Consider the following 23375-nt stretch of genomic DNA (forward strand, 5'->3'; position numbering starts at 1 on the left):
GCCAGCATTTAAAAGAAAACAAAAAGCAAAACCACAGGCAATAAAACTTTTTTTTTTTTTTTTAAGTCCAGCAGTCCTGAGAGAATACTGTTTAAAACCACCACTTCTGAAAAAACAAAATATGGCTTTTATCCATTAAAAAGTCCTCTGTGATATTCAGTGATGAGATACCTGTGGTCCTCTCCTGACCTATCATTATGTAATGTTGAATCTTACAGTACGTAAGTCTTTCTGAATACTTTATTTCTCCAGCACAAATGGACACAGCCAGGGAGCATAATTGTCAGGAGAGGAGGCATCTAGTATGATTTCTAGTAAAAATTTTTTCCCTAGCCCTGAAGTCTCATCATTTTACAGCTTTCCCAATCTTGGATTTTTTTTCTGTGTAACCACAGAGGTAGGCATTATAGCAACAGAAACCATTAAGTACACCTTAAATTTTTTCTCACCAGGAAGCAGAGAGATGATAGCACACCAATGCAGCCTTAAGAACAGGCACTCATGCTGAGGTACTAGGTCACCCCCCTGTGAGTGAACAGGCCAGGTTTGTGAATACCTGTGAAAAGTTGTTGTCTGTACTATCCTTTTTCTTACTGTTGAAAGTTCTTAAACTAGTAACCATGTGCCCAACAAATGCTTAACTATGATGAGCAGTAGGGACAAAAGTTAGGAAGAAAACCAAAGGTTGCAGGCAGGGACTACAGCACATACTTAGCTTAGAGAATCTGGCTGGATAAGTATACTAGGACTGCTGCCTTGTCCCCAAGCTTTTCTTCCCAAGTACATAACTGGAAGAGGCACGGATATACACCAGAGTAGGAACAGTTCATACTGTTTGTAATACAATACAGCAAGATGACTATTTTTTTTACTTCTAACAATAAGTTTTTGATTGATAATCTTGTGGAGATTGACAGTTCTGGTGTATGCATCTACTGCATTCTAGCCCACCTAGATACCTAAGACTTGCCACAGAAGCCACATCAAAGTATGGATTTTTCTGTGACAGGGGTGCACAATACAAATTCTGTTTACAGAAGTAGAAAGGATGTGGATCAACATCCCCATCTAGCGTTCACAACTTAAACTGTAACAGTAAATGCTAGGTTGACATCTTCTAATAATCCAGTAGGAAGATTTTTGTAATGAAAGTAAGTAGCAGTTTAGTTTTATGCTCACTCTCAGTGAACTCCACTAATGTAACTTCAGCCTGTGCAGCAGTTATTCATAGGTGATTCCTGTACTGTATTTTAAGGAAAAGCATGCTTTTTCAAACAGCCACAAAAGTAAGAGAAGGGGGCACTAGTACACTGCCACTCCATGATCTCAAATAGAGCAGTAAGGAGTTCTTATTCCTCAGTTCTTAGTTATTCTTCCCTTATCCACTTACAGTAACACTTAATAGGCACATCAGAAATCAGTTAAACTTTGTTTTTAAATTATCATTAATGCAGAGACCTGGACAGACAGTGGAATATGTTCACACTAGTTCATTTTGCATAAATAGATAGGTCAGATTTAATTCCACAGCTGATAAGTGTGTGAAGCTTAGCAAGGAGGGCATGGAGTTGATCTTTAAACACTTGTTTAGGCGAGGAAGTGCTCTGATGTTTAGCACTGCCACTTTTTTTTACAGTATTCACCACAACAAAATTTACAGTCCATTGTTATGTACTTAACTTGTCTGCAGGGAAAGAGTTGGATGCCTACAAGTATCCAAGAACCAGCAAACCAAGTCATATGTTGTCTGATACAAGGCTGTAATGACACACTATAAAATAGAATTTACAAGGCCTGGCCTAGGGGGGGAACTTTGCATTTCAAATGTAAGCTTCAGCTTATCAGTTCTCATCAGAACATTACCCCACACTTTGATTAGAATGTTATTTCCTCCGGTACTAGTGCTTACCAGTTCTGCTTTCCAGTTCTTATTATAAACCCAATTCATGTTATCTTACAAAGGTTTAGGAGGCAAGTCCATGTTTTGGATGTTTTACAAAGTTGGGCTATTTTACACATTGATATAAGTTTAGAAATCTCAGTCCAAATCCTTGCCTTTTCCCTGAACATAGAAACTAGAGTAGATGAGGACAGAACTCACCTGCCAGGAATCTCTACTCCTTTGTCATACACATGTACAGTGTTGCTCTGTACAAAGAGGGTTTACATGAAGTGCTATTCAATAAAGATTGTGAGGATTGTATAACTAAGTTCAGGAAGAGGTGTTTTAAGGATACAAATACACTACCCAAGGTTGGAGTAACAGCAACTGTAAGACAGAAACATGAAAAACGTTGGACATGTTGGAGAACGAAGCATGCAACAAGATAGCTGAAGGAACACACCCATATTCAGCAGCTGGAAGGAGACTGATAACACCTGCAAGATATCCAAACTTCACGAAGGCCAAACTTCAGGGAGGAACACAAACACATGCATTAGTACGACAGTTAATAACTTTAAGAACTTTGCTCTTCAACACAGAAGACATACAATATTTTACTGTTTTCAATAAAAAAGTTTTTGGGGGGGCTAATAAATTTTACTGCCACTACTCTGGAACAGAAGCTTGAATGAAGTGGCATTTATTACGTTAGCTGTCTTTTTGAGCAGATTTATCTCAAAGAGAACCTTGGATTCTACTGTTTACAGAACACAAGAGCCTTGCAAAACAGATTTGGAATGCATTAGCAGGATAATTTTCCTAATCTTCCAAACTCCTGCTGGAAGACAGTAACAGAAAAACCTAGCTATTTGAGTCACAAAATCAGAAGGCATTTTAAGTTATAGCTCCATTGTATAATTTTCTGTAGAAGTTGTTTTACATTCAAGTAGCCCTACTTAACACTGCTCACGTATCATCCAACATAGTTGGAGACAAGACATCTTTATACATTTAAGGATGTAGCCCTCATTTTCACACAAATGCTGAAGCAGTAAGATACAGTCATTCATTATTTTAAATGAGAACATGAACAAACACTTCAAATGGATTTGCTTTTTTGGTACTTGAAATCATTTTTATTTGTGAGGAACGTCACCCATGCTGCACAGTTTCAAATAGATCTTACCAAGGAAAGCGGAAATTTCTCCTCCCCGTGTCCTGCAGTGAACAGGACTGGCACAGAAAAAAGAAAACTCAACACACTTGGGAGGTTTAGCACCAGCATCCAATAAAAAAAGCATTTCATTTCAATTTCATTTCTTTGGTTGGGTATTTTTCCCTTTTCTTTTCAGTTTGATACCAAAAGAAAAACTGAAAAATTCAATACTAGCAAAACATTGAAATTCTAAAAAAGAAAAAACCCACAGTTGCTGTTGAAACTGGGGAGGTTGCTCTTTCTGAATCTCGCTCTCTTTCTCTTCATGCATCTGTCTTGCAGGCGTTCCCTGGATCTCAGCTGCTGGTATTATTTTTAAGTTCTGATGTTTCAAATCTTTGCTTTCATCATTGTTGAGTATTTATTGCTTGAATATTTCTTTGGTGTTACTTTTGAGTTGTACTTTAGGACACCTGTTGAAAAGACAGATTGAAAACATATCACAGAATATGTAACTTAATTTCACTTCACTGTTGAAAAGGTGGGATGTCAGAAGGGTGAGTGTTCTGATTAACAGATTAAGCATGACTGGCATATCCTATCTACAAACTGAAAATACAGCATCTTCCTACAGCAAAACAGCACCAATTCATTAATAGATGCTATTACTGAAGATACAGATAAAGCAAGACTTGTTTACTCACAGAGAGAAAGAACAGTAGACAGTTCCTTGATTCACCTACACAAGGCTCTCAGAAGTTGCACGTAACTTACTAGATAGCCAGACATATGGGGATACAGCCACAACCCAAAGTACTAGAAATATACACGATCCTGTTTTAGTTGGAGTACAAGAACTACCCATATTCCTTACCTGAGAGATGGTAAAGGTGCCTCAGGAAGCTGGACATTACTCGGCACCACTCTGCTCAGTCACCGGAGCAGGATTTTCAGCAGGTGTTTCAGTCACCTTTGTCTGAGACACAATAAACCTTGTTAGAGGCAAAGACTAAGAAAATCCCTTCTCTGTTCAGTGGCAGCACCAATATAACCCAGGTTTTTATACAAGCAAGGAAGATGAATCTTCAGAAAATATAATTTTAGCATATTTCTTATAGTTAAAGCATTACACAAATCATTTTTGATATGCTTTTTTCAATACAGCTCCAACATGGAAGAGACTACCTCAGGTGGATACAGAATGAGAGATTTGCTCACTAGGTAAAGTCTGTTTACAACCTGGATTCATCCAGTTCAAGCAGCTCAGAAAATTGATCCAAAGCTTTCAGAGCTCTCTTATCCTAGAAAGAGATGGTTTGAGGATATTTGAGGAAGCTCAGAATGTTTCTACTTCAAAAGAGTGTTAGCGACTCCAACTAAGAATTATCCAGAAGCAATTCCTATCCCACTGCTGGTTCCATTTAAGGTAAGCTGCTCAAATAAGTTCATAAGGAACAGGCAATGAAACCAGCTGCCTCTGTCAGCATTTTGGAGTCAGCCATCAGTAACCTCCAACACTCCAATACACCTGGTAAATCCTCCCAGCAGAACAGAGGCTCGTGAATATTCATATCATCAAAACTCAGTTTCTGCTGCATTGCCAGGAGCATGCTTACCTCTTTCCCATCCTGAGCTGACGCATTGGGTGGACGAGGTCTACGCCGGTAGTTGTACGGGCGCCTATACCCACGGCGAAGTGGCTGCTGACTCATAGCATTGGCTTCATGCTGGTTCTCTTTGTTTTCGGCCTCTCCTGCCACTGGGGCAGGGCGTGGACGTGGGGGACCTCTGAAGAGGCAGGGAAATATGTATCAAGTACGAGGGAGTCCTGAGAAGGTTAAACTACCTTAACTTCAGCCTAGCAAAAAGACCTCTCTAACCAAGTACCATCTTAATGGTTTCAAATGCTAGCAAGCAATCCCTTTGCAGTTTGGCTGTCATGTCGTTTAAGGAAAAAACTTGTTTCATTGGAGTAGACAAGCAGCCTGGGTGTCTCTTCACCACTGAGACTACATCAGCATGTTCTACTACTTGTCTATAATAAAGAGGTAGTTAGGCCATCTGAACTGCTGGCTAAGAGAAGAAACAAGCCAGCAGTGGCCACATAACTCTACCAAGTTAGCCTTGGACTAGCCCAGCCTTATTTGTAATCGAATGGTTTAATTCCTAGTAATTCCTATTACACCCATGAACCACTTCTGTATACTCCCTCTGAAGTAACCAATACAATGTTGCCCCTCTTGACCACATAAAACAAGGACAAGATTTAGAGGAGCAAGTGAGGTCTGCTGAATGGCATACTAATACAATTCAGCTCCTGAAGAGTAGTCTCTATAAGGAATTATGAGAGACAACTACTGGATTGTGTTCACTGGTCTTATTTGTCACTCATCCTCCAAGAGGAAACAGAAGTCACAAGAAGTCAGGAATCTGAATAAGCTTTTCCACTTAAAGTAAGTTAAAGAAATAGTTGGGCAACATCTCAGAATGTGTAACAGTCAGAGGTTGGGTATTTCATATACTGATATTTTGAACTACACTGAATCACTCAATTATGGAATTGCTCCCTCAGTGCAAACACATGGAAACTAGAGTGGCCATGTCAGAATTAAGACTGAAAAATAAAGAAAAATCCTATGCTGGCCAATTAAAGGGATGACTAACACGTCACTCAGCAAGTTATGCTGCATATCCCATTGGAAAGCATGAGTGCTCATGTACAATCTAAACTTTGACTTAACCCAAGAATAGCCTATTTGGTCACCCATTTAGTCCAGTTTTATGGATCCCTACAGGGATCCCTTCACCAGCGCAGGATACTGCAAGTTCACTGAAATGCTACCATACAATCTAATGGCCTCTAAGAGATAAGGCATGACTTGAATTTTTCCTGAACAGTAGGCTTTTTTCTGTACCTACAAGAGACACCAGTGCTTAGAAAAAGGCCTAAGCAACACACAGGACTGTGCTAGATACAGACAGACCAGTAGTCCAGCAATGAACTGCAAACTCCTATGCTACTACACGTGGATGCAGTCTATATGAAGTATTAGAGCACACATTGCCCCTGCAGATGCTGGATCTACCTGTCCCAGATCAAGTGGAACAATGGTGAATCTAGATTCAAGGAGACATAAGAGTTCAGCTAGGACAAGAGAGCTTCCAACTCACTTCAATGTTGCTCAGTTATGAGAAGTAACAATACAAAACTTTGCCCTTTCTTGACCTATTCCTGGCTCTGAGTAACATACAGTCACATTAAGCTATTTCTACAGTAACCTCCTTACTCCTAATAATTAGGAGAAAGGTATAAATATTAAAATGCTTCTCACCTCTCCCTACCACTCACATGTACATGAATGTTGGGGAATACAACTTCCTACTCTAAGCTTTTATAGACCACATTTATTTGCAATGACAAGCAGAGAAAATAGCACAAACCTGCGGTAGCGGGGACGATACGTAGGATTCCTATGGACTTGCTGATTAAGTTGTCCTCCTTCTGTGATCCCATCCTTGATTTCTCCCTCAACACCCTGCAAGCAAAGTAAATCAGGAGACCAAGATAAAGATGAAGTGTTATCTTTCTTCGCAGGTGTATGTTGACTCTATAGCCCAAGGATTTGAATACCAGTTCAGACAGAACAGTAAGCCTGTACAAGGATCCCAACACATTAGGTTCTACATTCAAAGCATAGATACCATACCATAAGGCTTTTGTTTTAGCAAAGTGACAGTGGGGGCAGAACAAGAGTTAAGATGTCCTTGTTCCTCCTAGTAGCAGATAAAGCCACCTGCTGATGCCGCCTCCCTCCCTCTAGAGAAAGAGAGAAACCAACAGTTCTAACACATACCAGAGTGCATTTCAAAACAAATGTCACTGAATTGCAAGAGGTAAATGCATTATTGAAAGGTAGCCATTGATCTGGACACTTCTGAATTAGGATAGCTACCTGAAAGTCATCATGCTCAAAGTTGCTTCAGACTGCTTCTGGTCTGGCTCCATTAGAGAAAAACATTCCCTCACATCTCCCTCCCTTCTGTGCATGTCCCAGCATAATTATAACTTCTCTCCAACATGTGAGCTAACAGTTGGAATCTCAATCAGTTCTAACATGTAGTACCAGAAGTTAGAAATCATGAAGGCCTAGAAGGTCTTGTCAAAAGGACAGCATGCCAGAAGTTAAAGCAAAGCTAACAGTAAGGAGGAATGCAAAACTGTTTTCAGCCAAAACCTCTCCTATAGGACTTGACAATTAGCATCACGTTCACTGCTCTTTAAAGACACACAGAAATTCAATATTGCCTTTTAATGGCACAACCTAGGTCCACTCCTCCCTATAGAAGCCTGCATTCTCCCTACAGAAACCTGCATTGAAATCTCAGATAAAGAACAGCATTTCCCACAGTGACAATGACAAAAAGGAATGACTGAACTTGATGAAGCACTACTGGAAAACAATGCAGACACTGTTTTCCTATTCACCTTGAACTGAATTTTGATGCTTCAGTATTTTAAATGTGCTTGGGTTGCACAGCTAGTTGAAAACATTGAATTGCTTAGCCTAGAAATACCAGTAGTATCACAAAAATTAATACATTCGTTTAACTGAAAGTTAAATAGGTCTGCTGGCCAGAGGTCAAGTATGCTTCCAGAATAAAGCTGTTACACTGTTTCATTAACTTCTGACAGTGTAACCAGAAGCCAAAACTTGAGCTTTGAGATCTTGTTTTATTACACTAATAGTAAGTTTATTAGATTCATTGACTGCAAAAGCTTCATCTGTATTGTTAAAACATCACTACATCTCTAGCACACAGTCCTGTTCATTTAACATATTCCACTGAAAGCTTCTAATGTAAGATACCTGCTAACACATTAGGTCATCCTAAAAGATCAATGTAAGAAGTTGGCCTGGCCAGCTTCACTCCACATTTTTCCTCCTACAAAATAGGCAGGCATACTGTAACTTCCCATGAAGATATGAAGCTTTATTCTCTCCCCAAATGAAAGCGTATTTTTAAGCATTAGCTGAAACTGCAAGGTGCTTTTTACTCATCTGCTTCCTCCAATTTATTCGTGTTCTTCCATTTCAGTACTGTACAAAAGCTACTGAATGAGCCATTTATATTTTCACATCTGCACAAGAAATGTCAGCCTTTAAAGTGTTTCCCAAACAATTTTGCCCATCTCTGACTCATTCGTTCACAGGATTTAGATGACCTCATCAGTTCAAGGTTATTCATGATTCATTGCCTGTATTAACATTCCGACTACAGCTCCACACCATGTCTGTTACCACAGTTTGTGGAAGACCACAGCCTCTTTTCTTCAGTGAATGCAGTTAAGAAGCATCTCTGCTCTCCACAGAACCCTCCGAGCAATCCAGACAAATGTCCATTGAAGCTGGTTAAAAGATTCATATTCTTGAAGTTTCTTCTTGTTCTTGAAGAAAATCACAGGTGTTCAGGAACAGGCCCAGCAAATTACATCCAGAATACAGACATTTGAGCTAGCATGGCAAACAATGGATAGCATCTAAAGTTTGCCAAAAAACACGAATAAACAAAGAAAAATCTCTTGCTGGGCTACAAGGTTGAACTACATTTGCTAAGTGAAAGCAATGAGAAGTTCCTAAAACCTGGAAGACCGCTGCATCAAAATTCACCTTAAACTAAAGCTGAATATTACTGCCATTCTTAAGCTATAGCACTGTTTTTTTTTAAGCTGTAAAAATTTTTTTGAATCCTTTGCTCTTTACTAAAGAAAGTATTGGTGACATGGAACTGAGTTCTTGAAGAGTCACCTCTGCAGCCTAGTAGATCTAAAGTGTATCAGGCGTAGGTACACTGAAATTTCTTTTTCAGATGTGCAACAACAGTTGCTTATAAACAATTGAACTTCCTTGAGACACTGAAGTCTAAGAATAGCGTACTATGAGTACCCAAAAAGTTTCAGAAGAGTTCTGAAAGACAGCTAGATGGAAACAACTCCAAGTCAAGCAGCAACACCTTTAGTTCAGCTGTGAACAGCACCACGGAAATAGCATATACATACTGCTATGGCTCAGACATTGCTACCTTCCTTTCCCCTTTGCAAATCTAAACAGAATGGTAAAGCAGAGGCCTTGTTAAAGAAAAAGGGATATTGGAAATAAGCCTCTTGAAATGCAGTAGTCTTGCAGTTGCAAGATGAAGAATGTGTTAACTGATACAAGAAAAAAATTCCTCAAAAGAAATAATGCTTCAGAAGAGGATTCACTCCACTAGGACACTCAGAATGGAGCTTTTACTTGTTCGGGCTACTAATTAATCAGTAAGTCAGTAAAGAAGGCCCATTAGAACTGGTCAGCCCTCAGGCTAGCTCAGAACATAAGAATGCTCCACTGCAATACACAAGGAGTTTAGCAGGCATAGCTGCAGCCAGAGCTGGCATTCTTGGAGAACTCGTAACTAAAGTCATGAGAAAGTGTCACTTGTGACAATCTTACACATCCAGGTCTATGGGACTAGATAGGATACAGTTAAGAGTGCTAAAGATGCTGGCCAGTGTCACTACCATCTTTGAGAAGTCACTGCAGTCACACAGTCTACCTAGTTACTTTGATAAAGAATGGTATGCTAAGGGGATGGTACTATGATGTGTCCAAAATCTTAGAAGTAAGTTCTGTTCTGCTGTCAGTTCACAGATTACACCAGATCTAGAGGACATATCAATGCTCTGGTGGGCAGGTCTGACATTCAAAAGGGTTCTCAACAACCCAAATGGAAGGAAAAAGCCTCATGCACAATAAGCACCCAGGTTAATAACTTTAGGTGGAGCATTTGCAAGCTTTGAAGGCTGTAATTCTTCTAGAAGTGATACCAGAGAAAGACCAGTACGTTTTCAGTTTTCAAAAGGGGCCTCATATCAATCACCAGGTCACGAAGCAGTTAAGGCCTAGTACTGCCCCTCCCAACACTAACATGGAGACTTGGATATAAACAAGCTTAAGAAAACAGTATATCACAATTTGTCCCCCTTGTGTATACTTTCAACTACTGGGATCCAAACAGTATCACATGCAAGCCAGAGTTTTAGCTGCATACATTTCCATTAGACATCCAAGAGAATACGTCCCAGTGCAAGAACCCCGAGACTGAATGTTCCCCATGTCCAAGACAGGTCTCACATTATCACTCCTCAGGCAGAAGGAAACAGCTGCTTTCCATACTCAGCAGTACACAGGGGTGTCAAAGCCTTGATATGTCTGCTCATTTAAAATTTGAATCAGCTCCAAGATAAAGCCAATACTATCAACTAAACCATTCACTGAAGACAGTTGAGGGAGATTTTAATTTTAGGAGAGCAAAAGGAAACAATCAGGAGTTTTACTCCTGTGTTTGCTCCTCAACAAGATAGCTTAACACCCAAAAAATGCTCTAACACCATTCAGAAAGATGCTAAAAAAAGCCTGCAGGACACCCAATAATAAGGCTCAGTATTAACATCAATGATATGCTGGACAAAGCAAAAATATGAGAATATTACTGAAGAACACTAACAACTTAAGCATTAACAGTTTAGCACATGCCACCGTTGAACCTGTTGTTCCATCTCCTGACAAGAATGGAAGACGGCTGTGGTAGGACAACCATCACTAAGAAGTCAAACTTACGCTTCGAGGTGGTCCACGGCGTCGGCCAAAATAGCCACGTCGATAGCGGCGCCGGTCTGCAGCATAGCGACTGCCTTCTACAGGGACTCCATCTGGACCAGTGACATTAGCTGCTTCTGCACCCTAAAAGGCCAAAAAAATTAACCACAATTCTGTGAGAAAAGAACCCGAGCCAGAAGGGGAAGAAAGAAACAAGGAATAACTTGTTTGCATGAGTATAACATCAGTTCCCAGCTACACAGATCCTTTCCTCCTGTAGTGCAAAAGCAGGTCTGTTATTCTCACCCTGCAACACAAGAGTTACAACTGTATAAGCTAATGAGTTGAGATCCTACCAGACTAAGTTCAGAGGGTAGGAAAAAAACAGGAAAAAATCACTGATTAAAATATAAAGATCCAGAAAGCTCAGAGAACTCAAAATGAGTGAGAAAGTAGAAGCTCAAGAACTTTCAAGTTACCAGACTCCAAACCAAATTATTCAGGGGAATATATATATATATATCAGTTGTGGCCTGCAGACTGCTAAATAAGCATTAACTGTTCTATCAAGTAAAAGGATCAACACTTTAGACAAAAAACACTAGATGTACAGACAGTGCTCTGTGTTACTTCCCATGAGAGTGATGAGTGATGTAAACTCTGTATTACACCTCTATAATCTTACCTTCTCTCCCTCGACCACATCAAATTCTACAGTCTCTCCATCACCAACACTGCGCAAATACTTCCGTGGATTGTTTTTCTTTATTGCCGTCTTTAGATAAAGAAAAATACATTAGTTAATCTTACTCATTATCTTACTCCTTCATAGCACTGTAGATGAGGGAAGAATTATATTTTCCTGTTACAGTCCCAACTCCACATACCAGATCAGTCACCACACCAAAATACTTCAAAAATATTGATTCCCTCCCTCCACTTTATTACAGGGCCTCCTTCCTCCCTTAGTCAGGGTTCGCTCCTTTTTCAACACTCACAAGCTTAAAAGTTGCTGCTGCCCCAGGACTCCCCGTTTCAAGCCTACTAAGTATCAAAATCTTTCTGTATTTCCATACACTCAAATGGAGTGTTTGGTCTCCTGCAAGCCATACTGAAGTAGCTCCAGCAACAACTGTGACCCATTCCTTTACAATCACTAGGAGACCTGCTGACCATGTACAAAGATGTTAAGATCATGAGTATTTTGTAGGAGGTGGCATTAACTATAAGGTATCATGACAGCTCTTTGTAACTAGAGAAGAATTATGAACTATGGAGTAACACAAATATGCATTTTACCTAAGCACTCTAAGGGAGACCCCAGAAAGTTAGGCAAGTCCCTGTTGAACACAGGGGAATATTACTAGAGCATAGTCATCTCTTTCAGACAAGAATCCCCAAAATACTATTAACATTGCTTGCAATCAGAACCAGCTGACATCATCCTATCCTCTAACCCCAGACTCACAGGAACACCCAAACATCCTAGAGTGATTTTCAGCCTAACAGCTATGGATGCCTTTCAGTTAGTAGAACATTGCCAGGATTTCAGAGAGGCATTTATAACAAGGAAAGGCTACTGCCAGTTCATTAAGTACAGGTTCACAAACTGAAAGAGATCAGACAACATTAAGCACACATACATTGTAGAAGACAATCCAGGGAACCAGCTTTTTACTAAAGTCCTCTTTGATTAAAGACCAATCTACTCGAAGTCTCCTAATATGGATGTCTTGTTAGCATGAAGGAAATAGATGTAGATCCAGTATATAGAAATGCACAAATCCTGCTTAAGAAGTAAAGTACATTTACAAAGTAAAATAAGAGAATTGTAATATGTCTGCAGCCGAAGAAAGGAAGGCAGAATGAAGATCAGAGAAGTTATTACCAGCGCATGGCAACTATAGTCATTCAGTCAACACTAGCCCCAAAATATTTCCCACTGAAGTACTGAAAGAAAAATTCTAGTCAGTTTAAAGTTGAGCTTGACCAGTTTAGGAAAAGTATTTTCATTTGTTGCTGAAAACAATCCCCTTTGTTTCAGGCAACAGGCCAGCCTGTCCTTGTAGCCCTATAGCTCTACATCTATCCAGTTTTTCTCTGTACACTGCAGTGTCCCTGAAAGGCTCTTAAGCCTTAGAAGAACATGAAAGTGTAGATAGTATTGCTACCAAAGCAAAAAACAATCCAGGAATTTTTCTGATAGGAAAGAAAACAGATAGGAAGAGATGAGATAGGGAAAAGGAAGAGAACGAGCTGCTCAAGCACATTCTTTTGGGAACCACCACAACAAGCAGAGACTCCCACCTTCAGCCAGGACAGCTTTGTTTGCTTTCTTGCTGACCTCTTAGTAACTGCCCCATTACTAAAACCACCTGGAAGTCCTAGGTTTTCCATAAATGCTAAGTACTAGCACTAAAATCATTACTTTCACTGTAGATTAAGGGTTTAGTTTTTTCACTACCATTGTACTGAGACAATTGACGTGACTCTGAAGTCTCACACTCTGCACATGATGGATGTCAACAAGCTGCATTTCAAACTCCTCCCCTTCCCTGTAAGGGCAGAGGAAAGAGGACTACTAGACATCCTTTCAGCAGAGGGTGTACTTAAGATTAATCAACCTATTCAAACTTTCAAGAAAGATAATGGAAGATGAAATCAACATGATTTCATGCGTACTGTTTCAGACTTATGGACAAAAGCTTCAAAGTTCAGGATTTGCAATTGAATGATCTGTCAATTGGTGATAGAAGCTGCCATGCAGTAGGCTTTGGGGTTATTTCATAAAAGCATACACAAAGAACTTTGAGAATATCTCAAAACTTGACAGTAAGTGGATGGCTTTACTACTACCTCAGCTGTAGGTAAACACTGCAGAAATAAGCTGCTAACAAGCCTAAGCTCCAAGCTTAGAGAAAAAGACTTGTACTCTGTATATCCAGAGAGGAGAGAGCACTATTCTCCCTGTTACTGTTCACCACCATTCTGCAAGCTCAAGCGCCTTTGTGTTAACACAGGCAGCACTGACAGCTAACACAAAGCCTTTCCTTTCCCAAGGGAACACTGATGAACAGACAGCTATGATAAACTTCAGAGCTAGTTCAGTACTTTGTTTGGAAGAGTTCTTTCTGTACCCTCATGATATCACCACATCATGTGCACATCCAGCATTGTCACAGTGATAGCCAAAATTCGTCACATCAGTTACTGGTACATCTATACCAGGTTGCACTATAAACACTGTGCATGAAGATACAGCCTGGCGAAATGTAGAAAAAAAGATTAATCTCCTTTGCTGCACAAGCTTCACCTCACTGCTTCTTGACTCAAACTATGCCTCAAGAAAAGCTTCTCTAGCTACCTACACTTTTAATGGTGTTAAGTTGCAGAACTCCCTCCTCCTTCCCTCTCACACTCCTTTGTGAGGATACGTAATGCCCACTGCTTGCACTGCACCTAACTGACACAGTGCCCTCAGCAGCACCTCACACGAGCAAACTGCACAAGGACAACAAGCAAGACAAAGCCAAGCAAGTCTTGCCCTTCCCCAAACCACTGCTCAGGTCCCCCACAAGACAAAGGGTTAATTCAAAGCAAGCCATGCATGCCCTAAAGAGAAAAGCATTTTAATCTGTGCTCATTTATAAATAGCATCCAATAGACACACACTGAGAGTTAACCCCCATTCCGATCATGAGACCGGGCTGTTCCCTCCCCACTATGTGCGCGCCGAGGGAGGAGGAGGGTGTATCTGTTCAACTAGGTCAACCTTATTCTAAAGGGATTAGATGTATAATCCAGCCCCTCCCCGGGCAGGGCGTGGGGGAAGGGGAGGAGGAGCTGCACAGGCACTAACACAGAACAGCGAGGGAGCTGCTGGCAGGATGTTTGCTTAGCCATGTTTGAATCGCCTTCCTCACACCACTCCCTGCCCGGCAGCTCCTGCCCTGAGTGGCCAGGCAGCAGCTCCCCAGCACCACGCAGGGGCACCAGGGCAGAAGCCCCAGCCAGGACACCCTGAGCAAGGACCTCCTCCCACTGCACCACCAAGCGGAGAGCAGACCCATCACTCCTTCGCACCCCCGCTTCCTGCCATTGTCCACGGACCGGAACAGCTCGGGATGGAAAAGTTTAGGAACATCTGATCACGGCTGACGTAGGCTGCATCTGGAGGAATCTACACTGCCATACAGAGCCCCCAGACAGGTTTAATCAGATGCAAGCTTGCATGTGATGTGGTGTTTCTGAAACACCAAGCCAGTTTTGCTCAGTGCTCATGCCTAGAGCATCTTATCTTCCACAGCTGAAAATCAAGTTCTTGCCAGCACCAGTTTACATACAGGTAAATAATCATCTCCACGGGTGAGACAAAACAGCAGATAATAGCATCCTGCTGTGGGCCTTCACTGTTTTGAGTCTGCACAGGCAGTCTTAAAGAAAAACACTGATCTGTGTCATGTTTGTCATCAGTAGGACAGCTGGTTATCTTCACACAGGTCTCAGGGAGACCTTGTTTGCCTTCAGGACAGTTTTACAGTGCTGCCTATTCAAAACACCTTTCAGTTATGAGAACTCTTCCCATCTCCCTCCACGCACAGATGCTGTACCAGCAGCCAGAAGGGAGTATATCAGTGTGCACACAACACATGTTCATTAAGGAAGGAGGTTAACTGTTAGAAATTTGTATATGAATTAAGACCTCTTGAGAAGTTTGTATACACATTGAGAGCTCTTGCTCCCAGACCACTAACTAAACTGGGAATGTGTACTGGGAATACTTCCTCATATCTTCACTTGTTACAGGCATGAGTCTTACTCCCTCCTGGTTCCACCCATTTTAGGGATAATGGGTCTAAATCCTTGACCCAGAGAAACAGTTAGCCTGGGGTATTTAGTCATGAAGCTACAGGAGCTAAACTGACTCTTGATGTTTACCAAAGATGTTTAACTACATATGCACATACCCTCTCCATCTGTAACCAACTCTGAGTGCAAGTTCACCAGCTACATTTCATGGAAATACTGTCACACCACGAAGAAAGCTCTGCTTTTAAGGCTCACGTGGCCTGCAGACCTTTCACAGGGACAAGCTCCAAGGATAGTATTTCATTTGCTGGTGAAGTCTCAGATGATGCAAAACCAGATCCATGCCAGCCAATCGGTTTACATCAGCATGGAAGCAGCATCCTCTGCCTTCCCATTAGCCGTCTGTGACCCAAGACTCCCGGTACAAGCTTAGTACAGCCTACTGACAGTTCAAGGAAGGTTAGCCAATGGCAGGCTGCTTGGCAATCTCTCCCTACTTGGGCACACTTGGCACACAGCCTTCCTCCCCTTCTTCCCAAGAACAGCTGCCTCATGCAGCAACAGCTGATGGCAACCCAGCCTGGTCAAGAGCCAGACTAGATCACTTTCTCTCCAATACCAGGGAGGGCAGACAGAACAGACCTCAAAGTGAAAAAAAGGGTGGGAAGAAACAGAAGACACAGGAGGAGCATTATAAAGTGGGGGAAGGGAAGAAGGACAAACAGCAGAAGTATTTACAAAACATAGGAAGTCTCCCTGAGGGTGGGGGAGAAGTTTAGTGTTCAAATCAGAGCAGACAGAAGACAGCATGAAGGTTTATAATACCTATTCCTTCAATTATGACTTCAGAGAGAAAGAAAACATACCCTCCTATTCCTCCCTGAAATGCATGCATGCCAAGATGTGATATTTGGAGTAAATATTCTAAGGAGCAGCAAAGATAAGCTGACCTCAGCCACCCAGCTATTCCAGAAGCTACACAAGAAGCCTACCACAGGCCAAGGATAACACACATCTGCAAGTATAATTACTGCTCTCTTACCTGATGAACAAACACATCTTCTTTGGTATCATTTCTGTGAAAAGAAAGTGATAAGTCATAAGACTTCACACTAACATACTTAGATAGAAATCCCTGACTTTACAAGTAAAAAAAACCTCCCTTCCCCCAGGCTGTTGTACATCCCCTGAATTCCACACATTCTGTATAAGGCTGTACTATCAGGACCTTGCTCTGAATTTCCAGTCATATGTTTAAGAGCAGAAAGGAGCCCCCCCAAGCTCTTCTTAAGGATGGGGGGGGAACAGGAGGGAGGTTCCCTGTAATCTGCAGGGTAGCATTCAGTATTTTGTTTCAACACAGGACAGAGTAATGACTAGACTACTTGCCTTTCACTATTCCACCACTCCCTCCCCCCCTCCCCCCCCCCCATCTTCTACAGGGCATGCAACCTGAGCTACTATCCTAGAGGTCAAGCAAGACTATCAACAGGACTGGCCACAGCTGTTAACAGAGCTCTTCTTTCAGAGAAACTCCAGGCAACTCCACACAAGAGGTGCTAGGAGCATCCACTGGTGGGAGAACCAGAAAAGAAGTCATTAGACTGTCTAGATTACACCAGCCAGTTCAGACGCCTGCAAACAAAACATGAAGATGTCAGAGACCTTGATTCTGTATTCCCATACAGCAAAAACAACCAGACCCTACAGTCTGGTCACTCAATTCTCTGCAGAGGGAATGGCTGGGTCCCTCACAAAGAGTTTGAGGAAGATATGTCATCCTAACTCTCCTGTGCTTGGTCTGACTGACTTCAGCTTGGTGCAGCAACTTGTTAGCTGTCTCACAATATCCAGCTGAAGGCTCCCACTTTCAAGCACTACAAAAGACTAAGAGCATTTCCTAATTCAAGCTTTTCTTTTATATTGCACCAGATAGTAGTCACTAGATACTGGAATAGTAATTTCAGCATTTCCTGTAGCAGAACTGGCTTCAGATCCTGAAAACAGGACTCTCATTCTACAGTGTCCAACTTCACCAAGTCTACCTGTTGTGTAATAGATTAAGAACTTGCAGGACAAAAATGAAGTGCCAGGTATGTCTTTTGCAAGACAACTGTTCTATGCAGGGGCCTCATTTCTCATAAATCACACAAGAGATTTAAGCTCAACACCACAGATATTCCAGCCTTAAAAACTGGAATTCCCTCCAGTAACTTGGAAGTATTGGTCTCAAACACATAAGGTTGAGATGTGATGAGCCTGACTTACAGCTCAGCCCTTATTGGTGCCATTCAGATATTCATTTATATTCAGAGAATGAAGTTCTGTGAACCCAGGCCTGGAGTATCTTCTCATATGAGAGAAGCTCAAATTGCATTTAGAATGGGTGTTTTGACTAGTCTCTAAATACACTTGATTTTTTTATCCAAAATTTTTTCCCTTCCCCCATCCTCCTGCCTTCCTCACATCTTTAAAAGAATCCAGGTAGTCGTGAAAGACCATACAGCTCATTAGAATTGAGGTATGTTTACTCAGACTACATTTGTACAGAGTTTGACCCCCCTCCCCCTTGTGTTGACCCCCCCCCCCCACACACACTTTCTATGAAGGGTATATGGTGGAAAGAGGCCCAGAGAAGGCATCCAAGTTTACTAAATGCCTGGCCAACCCTGGCCACTAACTGCCTGAGCCGGTAGTCAGGTCTGCTGTTGCAACTACTAATGTAAGGCATATTATCTGTACCACAAGTCTTAGTACATTGTGTATACAAAATAGTTTAAACATACCTGTTGATAAAGCCATATCCATTTCTCACATTGAACCACTTGACGGTGCCAAGAACTTTTGTGGCTGGAAAGAAAAGTTAAAGTTGCTCTAGAACATAAGTACAGAAGAAGTGATTCTATGATTAGTATTACAAAAAATACTTTTATACAGGCCCATGAAGTCAGACTAGACTGATTCTGCTCCCTTAATGCTTAAGGTATTCATCTCTATTTCAGCTTATACTAATGTGGTAGCAGGCACAGGTTAGTGCCTTAACTTACTGTTCTTCATTAAGAAGTTAGCATGCAGCATCTAAAAATGAAGCCCAGCTCTATTTTCAGAATTGGCCATTCATCTCTTCTCTACTTCTTATCCCAGAAACAGGCAATGAAGCTGTAAACCTGCCATCTACCAGTTTTCTTTAGTTTAGTAGCTATGTTTCACATCTAGCTGAAGCTATTTAGAAGTCTCCTCTTTCACTCAGTGTCACCCTTTCTTTACTGGAAAACAGAACTGACTAAAGAAGCAGTATCACAAACACCACACAACTCTCATTTGAAAAGGGCAGCACATCTTTATTTTGGATGAGCTCTTTCTTGCATTGTCAACTTCACTTTAACCAAAAGAACCCAACATTTGTTTTTCTTTTTATTCCTACTTCTGGAAGCCTTCCATGAAATATCAGCTATAAACTGACCAAGTACATGTCCTGAGGGTTCTAGGAAGAAGACAAGCTCCTGTCTCATACAATACCAAATTTGCATCTTATTTAGAAGCCATACTGCAGTGTTTTATAGGATCTGGTGAAACCTGTTCCTCCAACATATAGGTTCCTCCTGTGGGAGGAACTCGAGTGATGGAAGAAGCTCAGCCTCTCCTTCCCTGTCAGCAACTGGGTGGGGACAACAAACTTGTACTTTCCAAACCTGTAGGAAAGAGAATTTTGGGCTCTATTCTTTAATAGATGTTATTTACTACATAGCATGACCACGCAGTCATCCTATAATTTATACAGCAGATACCTGAAAGTGGTCTCATCAGGCAAATGCCTACTTGCTAAGAGCCTAACATATGTTCAGGAAAAACAAGCATCAATTAAAGGGAAAAAGTCTAGAGAGTCTCCAGTTCAGAAGTCCAAGCCAGTCTGCTAAAGGCAAGAAGAACACACTGCAAACAATTAAGTTCACTTGTTTTACACCTGCATTCTTCTCTGTGAACACTCACTAGGCAGTTACACAGCTAGACAGACTTTCAGTCCCATACAGTCTTGCCATTCTCATATACCTGAGAGACAAGAAGAGTGACCACCTCCTCCTCTCAATACACAGCTATAGAAGCAGTGTTTGCTGGTAGCAGTCCATTGTTGTACTGTTGCTGTGGTCTACTGAAAATAGTAACAGACTATTTACCATACCATTACTATTTATTCACTTTTCAGAAGTGAAGGTTTTGGCAAATGTTCACATTTAGAATAAACAAAACCAATTTAAGACTGAGACTGTTATTAGAGAAAAAACTACCTAATCCAGCATCCATTCCCAGCTTTCTCCTTATTTTCAAGAGAAAAACCCGAGTTTCACTGCTTCGCATTGACTGTGTAACAATAACCATCTTTGGCATCAACATTTATAAGTGTGCTTTTAGGTTTAGTTTCATGGGGACATCACCAGGTACAGACACTTACTGCTAACACGAAGACACTAGAAACATGCAAGACCTCACTGTATAAGTCAAGGGGGGAAAAAGTGAAGGGGGTGGAACAAGCACAGAAACAGGAGCCAGTTGTGCATGCAGGTTTTAGCCTGCTGTAATAAACAAGGCTAATACCACTGATTCCCTCACGATCATCCTTTTCCTCCCCCTCAAAATAGCCATTGAATCTGTTGGCCTCTTTCAATCAGATTAGGAAGAGAAGCCTAGAAGTTTAACAGAAACCCTCACAGAGGAACCAGAGAACTGGTGTGAGGAGCAGCAGTCAAAACTCTGTGTGGCCAGCTGGCTGCTGACAAATGGAAATCCACACACATGGTTTCAGAGCTGGCTCGAACAACATTTTGCACAAGCTGTCAAGAATATACTGGAGACTTCTGTCAGTCTCTAGAATAGCATACTGGGGAAATATTCCCTATCTGCACAGTCTTACAGTCTCCCCTAAGCATTACTGTGAGGGGAAGAACATCAGACAATAGTATTATACTCTATGTCCACGTGACCATGGCACAGACATTGCTAAGCCTGAGCTGTCATAGTGGAGAGATCAGGCAGGAAGAAGGACAAGCCCAGAGGAAACCATAACCAGTTTCACTGACAATTCAAAGATAGTTGATGCAATGAGTCCTATCCCACTAGGGAGCAGAAGTCCACGTATTTCCACGAGACACTGTACACCCATCAGAGGAAACAATCATCAACTACTCCTACCCATGCCCAAATTACTAAGTTAATGAAAACATGGCTAAGAAAAATATAAGAGAAAGCTGATTAATCTTTGCCCTTACACCTAGAAATCAGACCCTCAGAGCACGTCTCGGACCTTGCTTCTAATGGGATTTTTTTAAGAGGAGACTTTTTTAAACAGGAGACTTAAGTGAACATATTTACAAGACCGTTAGCAGGGACATTTGAGGTAGGCAGGTATACAAGTCCATTTTGAATTGGCATCAGTCGTCGTTTTCTCACATCTCCTAAAGAGCTTGCCTAGCAATAAGACCAATTTGCAAAAGCATTGCTGTGATAGGTTATGTTCTCTGCTAGACCAGAACAGGCAGTTGTTCTTTCACTCCCCCATGAAGCAATAGCAAAAGGTGAACTAGTTAAAAACATTACTAAGAGCGAAGCAAGCCGCGTTAAGGCCAGAAGCGGCCTGATGTAGAAGATACCAGTGTGCCTCAACTGATTACTCACAGATCTGATAACACAAGAGGGAAAAACCACGCAGGCTGTACCTACGGTTGTTTTGCTAGCCTCCCTCCTACCTCAGCTCCTGTACCTGCCACACTGTGACCTCAATCCTTCTCTTGAGAAGAAGAGAGGATGCTGTCTTCGTGAAGTTCAGGGCTCTGCACTTTCTCTTCGGAGATGTTGTGTTAGCAAAGTTCAGGACTGTACGCTACCAGCCAGCCTCACTTTCATCTTGCTAGCCTCCTCGAGTCACGCAGTAGATTACAAATACGATTAGCCGTGTATAAATAGCAGCCTATTTCCACTAGAACTGCTTCGCTGCAGCCTGGCCCTTTTCAACAGGTTGATCCAGTTTAATCGCAGTCGGGAAGACAACACGCGCCGCCACCCTGGGCTCGAGCATGTGGAAGGCAACCCGGCAGCCCCCCCCCCGCCTGCTGCCGATGAAGCAGCGGGCTAAGAGGAGCCCCCCCGGGGCCGCGGGCGCACCGGGCGGGCAGCCCGCCCAGCCCCGCTCCTGACTCACGGAGCGGAGGCGGGGAGCGGCGGGGGGGGACGGGGACGAGGACAGCGGCACCGCCCGTCCCGGCCACGTGCAGCCCCGGTACTCACCCAGCACTTTCTTCTCCGTCTCCGCCGCCCCGGTGGCGGCGGGGGCAGCGGCTGCAGCAGCACCGGGCGCCTCGGTGGTCGTGGTGGTGCTGGCGGCGGCGGCGCTGCCGGGGCTCTTGGGCTTGGCGTCCGGGGCGGCTGCGGGCGGTGCCGGCGGGGCTCCGTCGGCCGCCGCGGTGGTGGGGGTGGTGTCGGTGGGCGCCGTGGCGGCAGGGGTGTTCTCCGCCGCCTCGCTCATGGCGACAGGGCGGGTCGGGGTGGGTGCGCGGCGCTCGGCGGGCGTCCTGGGGCCGGCGCTGGGTCTTACTGCCCCAAAATGGCCCCGCCGAACTTTTAACGCAGGCCGCGGGGGCCGGCGCCGCCGCCTCGTTTGCATTTAAAGGGGAAGCGCCGGCCGGGCGGGGCGGTGCTCGGCGGGCAGCGCCCAGACGGGCTGCTAACAAGTCTCGGGCTGAGTGTGCGCCGGCGAGCCGTGCCTTGGAGTATGCTTTCATAGAGCCGTTAAGGCTGGAAAAGACCCCCACCATCATCTGGCCCAACCACCCCCCTACCACCAATGTCACCCACCGAACCATGTCCCTAAGCACCAGGTCCAGCCTTTCCTTGAACCCCCCCAGGGACGGTGACTCCACCACCTCCCTGGGCAACCCGTCCCAGTGCCTGACTGCTCTTTCTGAGAAGAAATGTCTCCTCATTTCCAACCTGAACCTCCCCTGGTGCAACTTGAGGCCACTCCCTCTAGTCCTATCACTAGTTACCTGTGAGAAGAGGCCGACCCCCAGCCCCCCACACCTTCCTTTCAGGTAGCTGTAGAGAGCAATGAGGTCTCCGCTGAGCCTCCTCTTCTCCAGACCAAACAACCCCAGTTCCCTCAGCCGCTCCTCACAGGACTTGTGTTCCAGGCCCTTCACCAGCTTTGTAGCCCTTCTCTGGACACACTCCAGCACCTCGATGTCCTTCTTGTAGTGAGGGGCCCAAAACTGAACACAGTACTCAAGGTGCAGCCTCACCAGAGCAGACAGAGTACAGGGGGATGATCACCCCCCTGGTCCTGCTGGCTGCACTATTCCTCATACAAGCCAGGATGCTGTTGGACTGCATGAGACATCACCTACTTCTTCATGAACTGTGAACCTGGATTTGATGGATATCAAAACAAAAAGAAAAAAAATCTGTAATGCAGACCCTCCCACAACTGCAAGCAGACAAAGCCTTAGCTACCCCAGAGACCAAAATTGAACTAGTGAGCTGTTTTGAAATTCAAAATGCCATCAGAGCATTCAAGGTACTTCCACCCACACCGGCATCAATGCTCCCAATTCAATTACTTACTCCACTTTCCAAATCCTGTATGGAAATTATTATTGCAGTTCTCCTCATTGCACCCCACTATACACATAAGAAACAAAAAGATAATTTGTCCCACAATTTTGAATCCTCCACTCTATGTTTATTTTCTTACTTTATGTTTATGTCACTTTGTGAACTTTGTGAACTTTTACAATTTTCAAGGCACAAAATTTTGGAGGATGCTTATCTGAATCAATTTTTAAAGGAAATCTTATTATGCGTAAATGTTATGAAATGCTTTATCAAAATTCAGACATTT

General features: G+C 42.9%; 1 protein-coding gene across 1 annotated transcript; it reads right to left on the bottom strand.

The window, feature by feature from the left end:
• Positions 1 to 2989: 2989 nt before the first annotated feature.
• Positions 2990 to 22054, bottom strand: YBX3 (Y-box binding protein 3). Its single transcript, XM_048055415.2, has 9 exons — positions 21767 to 22054; positions 18274 to 18337; positions 16530 to 16563; positions 11364 to 11453; positions 10700 to 10822; positions 6483 to 6577; positions 4658 to 4829; positions 3916 to 4017; positions 2990 to 3514 (listed from the first exon to the last, which is right to left on the bottom strand). The coding sequence occupies exons 1-8, from the start codon at positions 22002 to 22004 to the stop codon at positions 3952 to 3954; spliced, it is 882 nt and encodes a 293-aa protein (XP_047911372.2). The 5' UTR covers positions 22005 to 22054; the 3' UTR covers positions 2990 to 3514; positions 3916 to 3951.
• Positions 22055 to 23375: the final 1321 nt, after the last annotated feature.

Source organism: Anser cygnoides, chromosome 1 (assembly GCF_040182565.1).
Source record: "Anser cygnoides isolate HZ-2024a breed goose chromosome 1, Taihu_goose_T2T_genome, whole genome shotgun sequence".
Taxonomy (NCBI): Eukaryota; Metazoa; Chordata; class Aves; order Anseriformes; family Anatidae; genus Anser; species Anser cygnoides.

What these genes read in the sequence shown, in the direction of transcription:
- YBX3 (XM_048055415.2), bottom strand. Translation starts at nt 22,004, where the DNA reads ATGAGCGAGGCGGCGGAGAACACCCCTGCCGCCACGGCGCCCACCGAC. An exon ending in ATGTGGTCGAGGGAGAGAAG is followed by an intron (nt 10,823 to 11,363) that starts GTAAGATTATAG and finishes TTGGCCTTTTAG; the next exon opens with GGTGCAGAAGCAGCTAATGT. An exon ending in GCCGTGGACCACCTCGAAGC is followed by an intron (nt 6,578 to 10,699) that starts GTAAGTTTGACT and finishes CTTTGCTTGCAG; the next exon opens with GGTGTTGAGGGAGAAATCAA.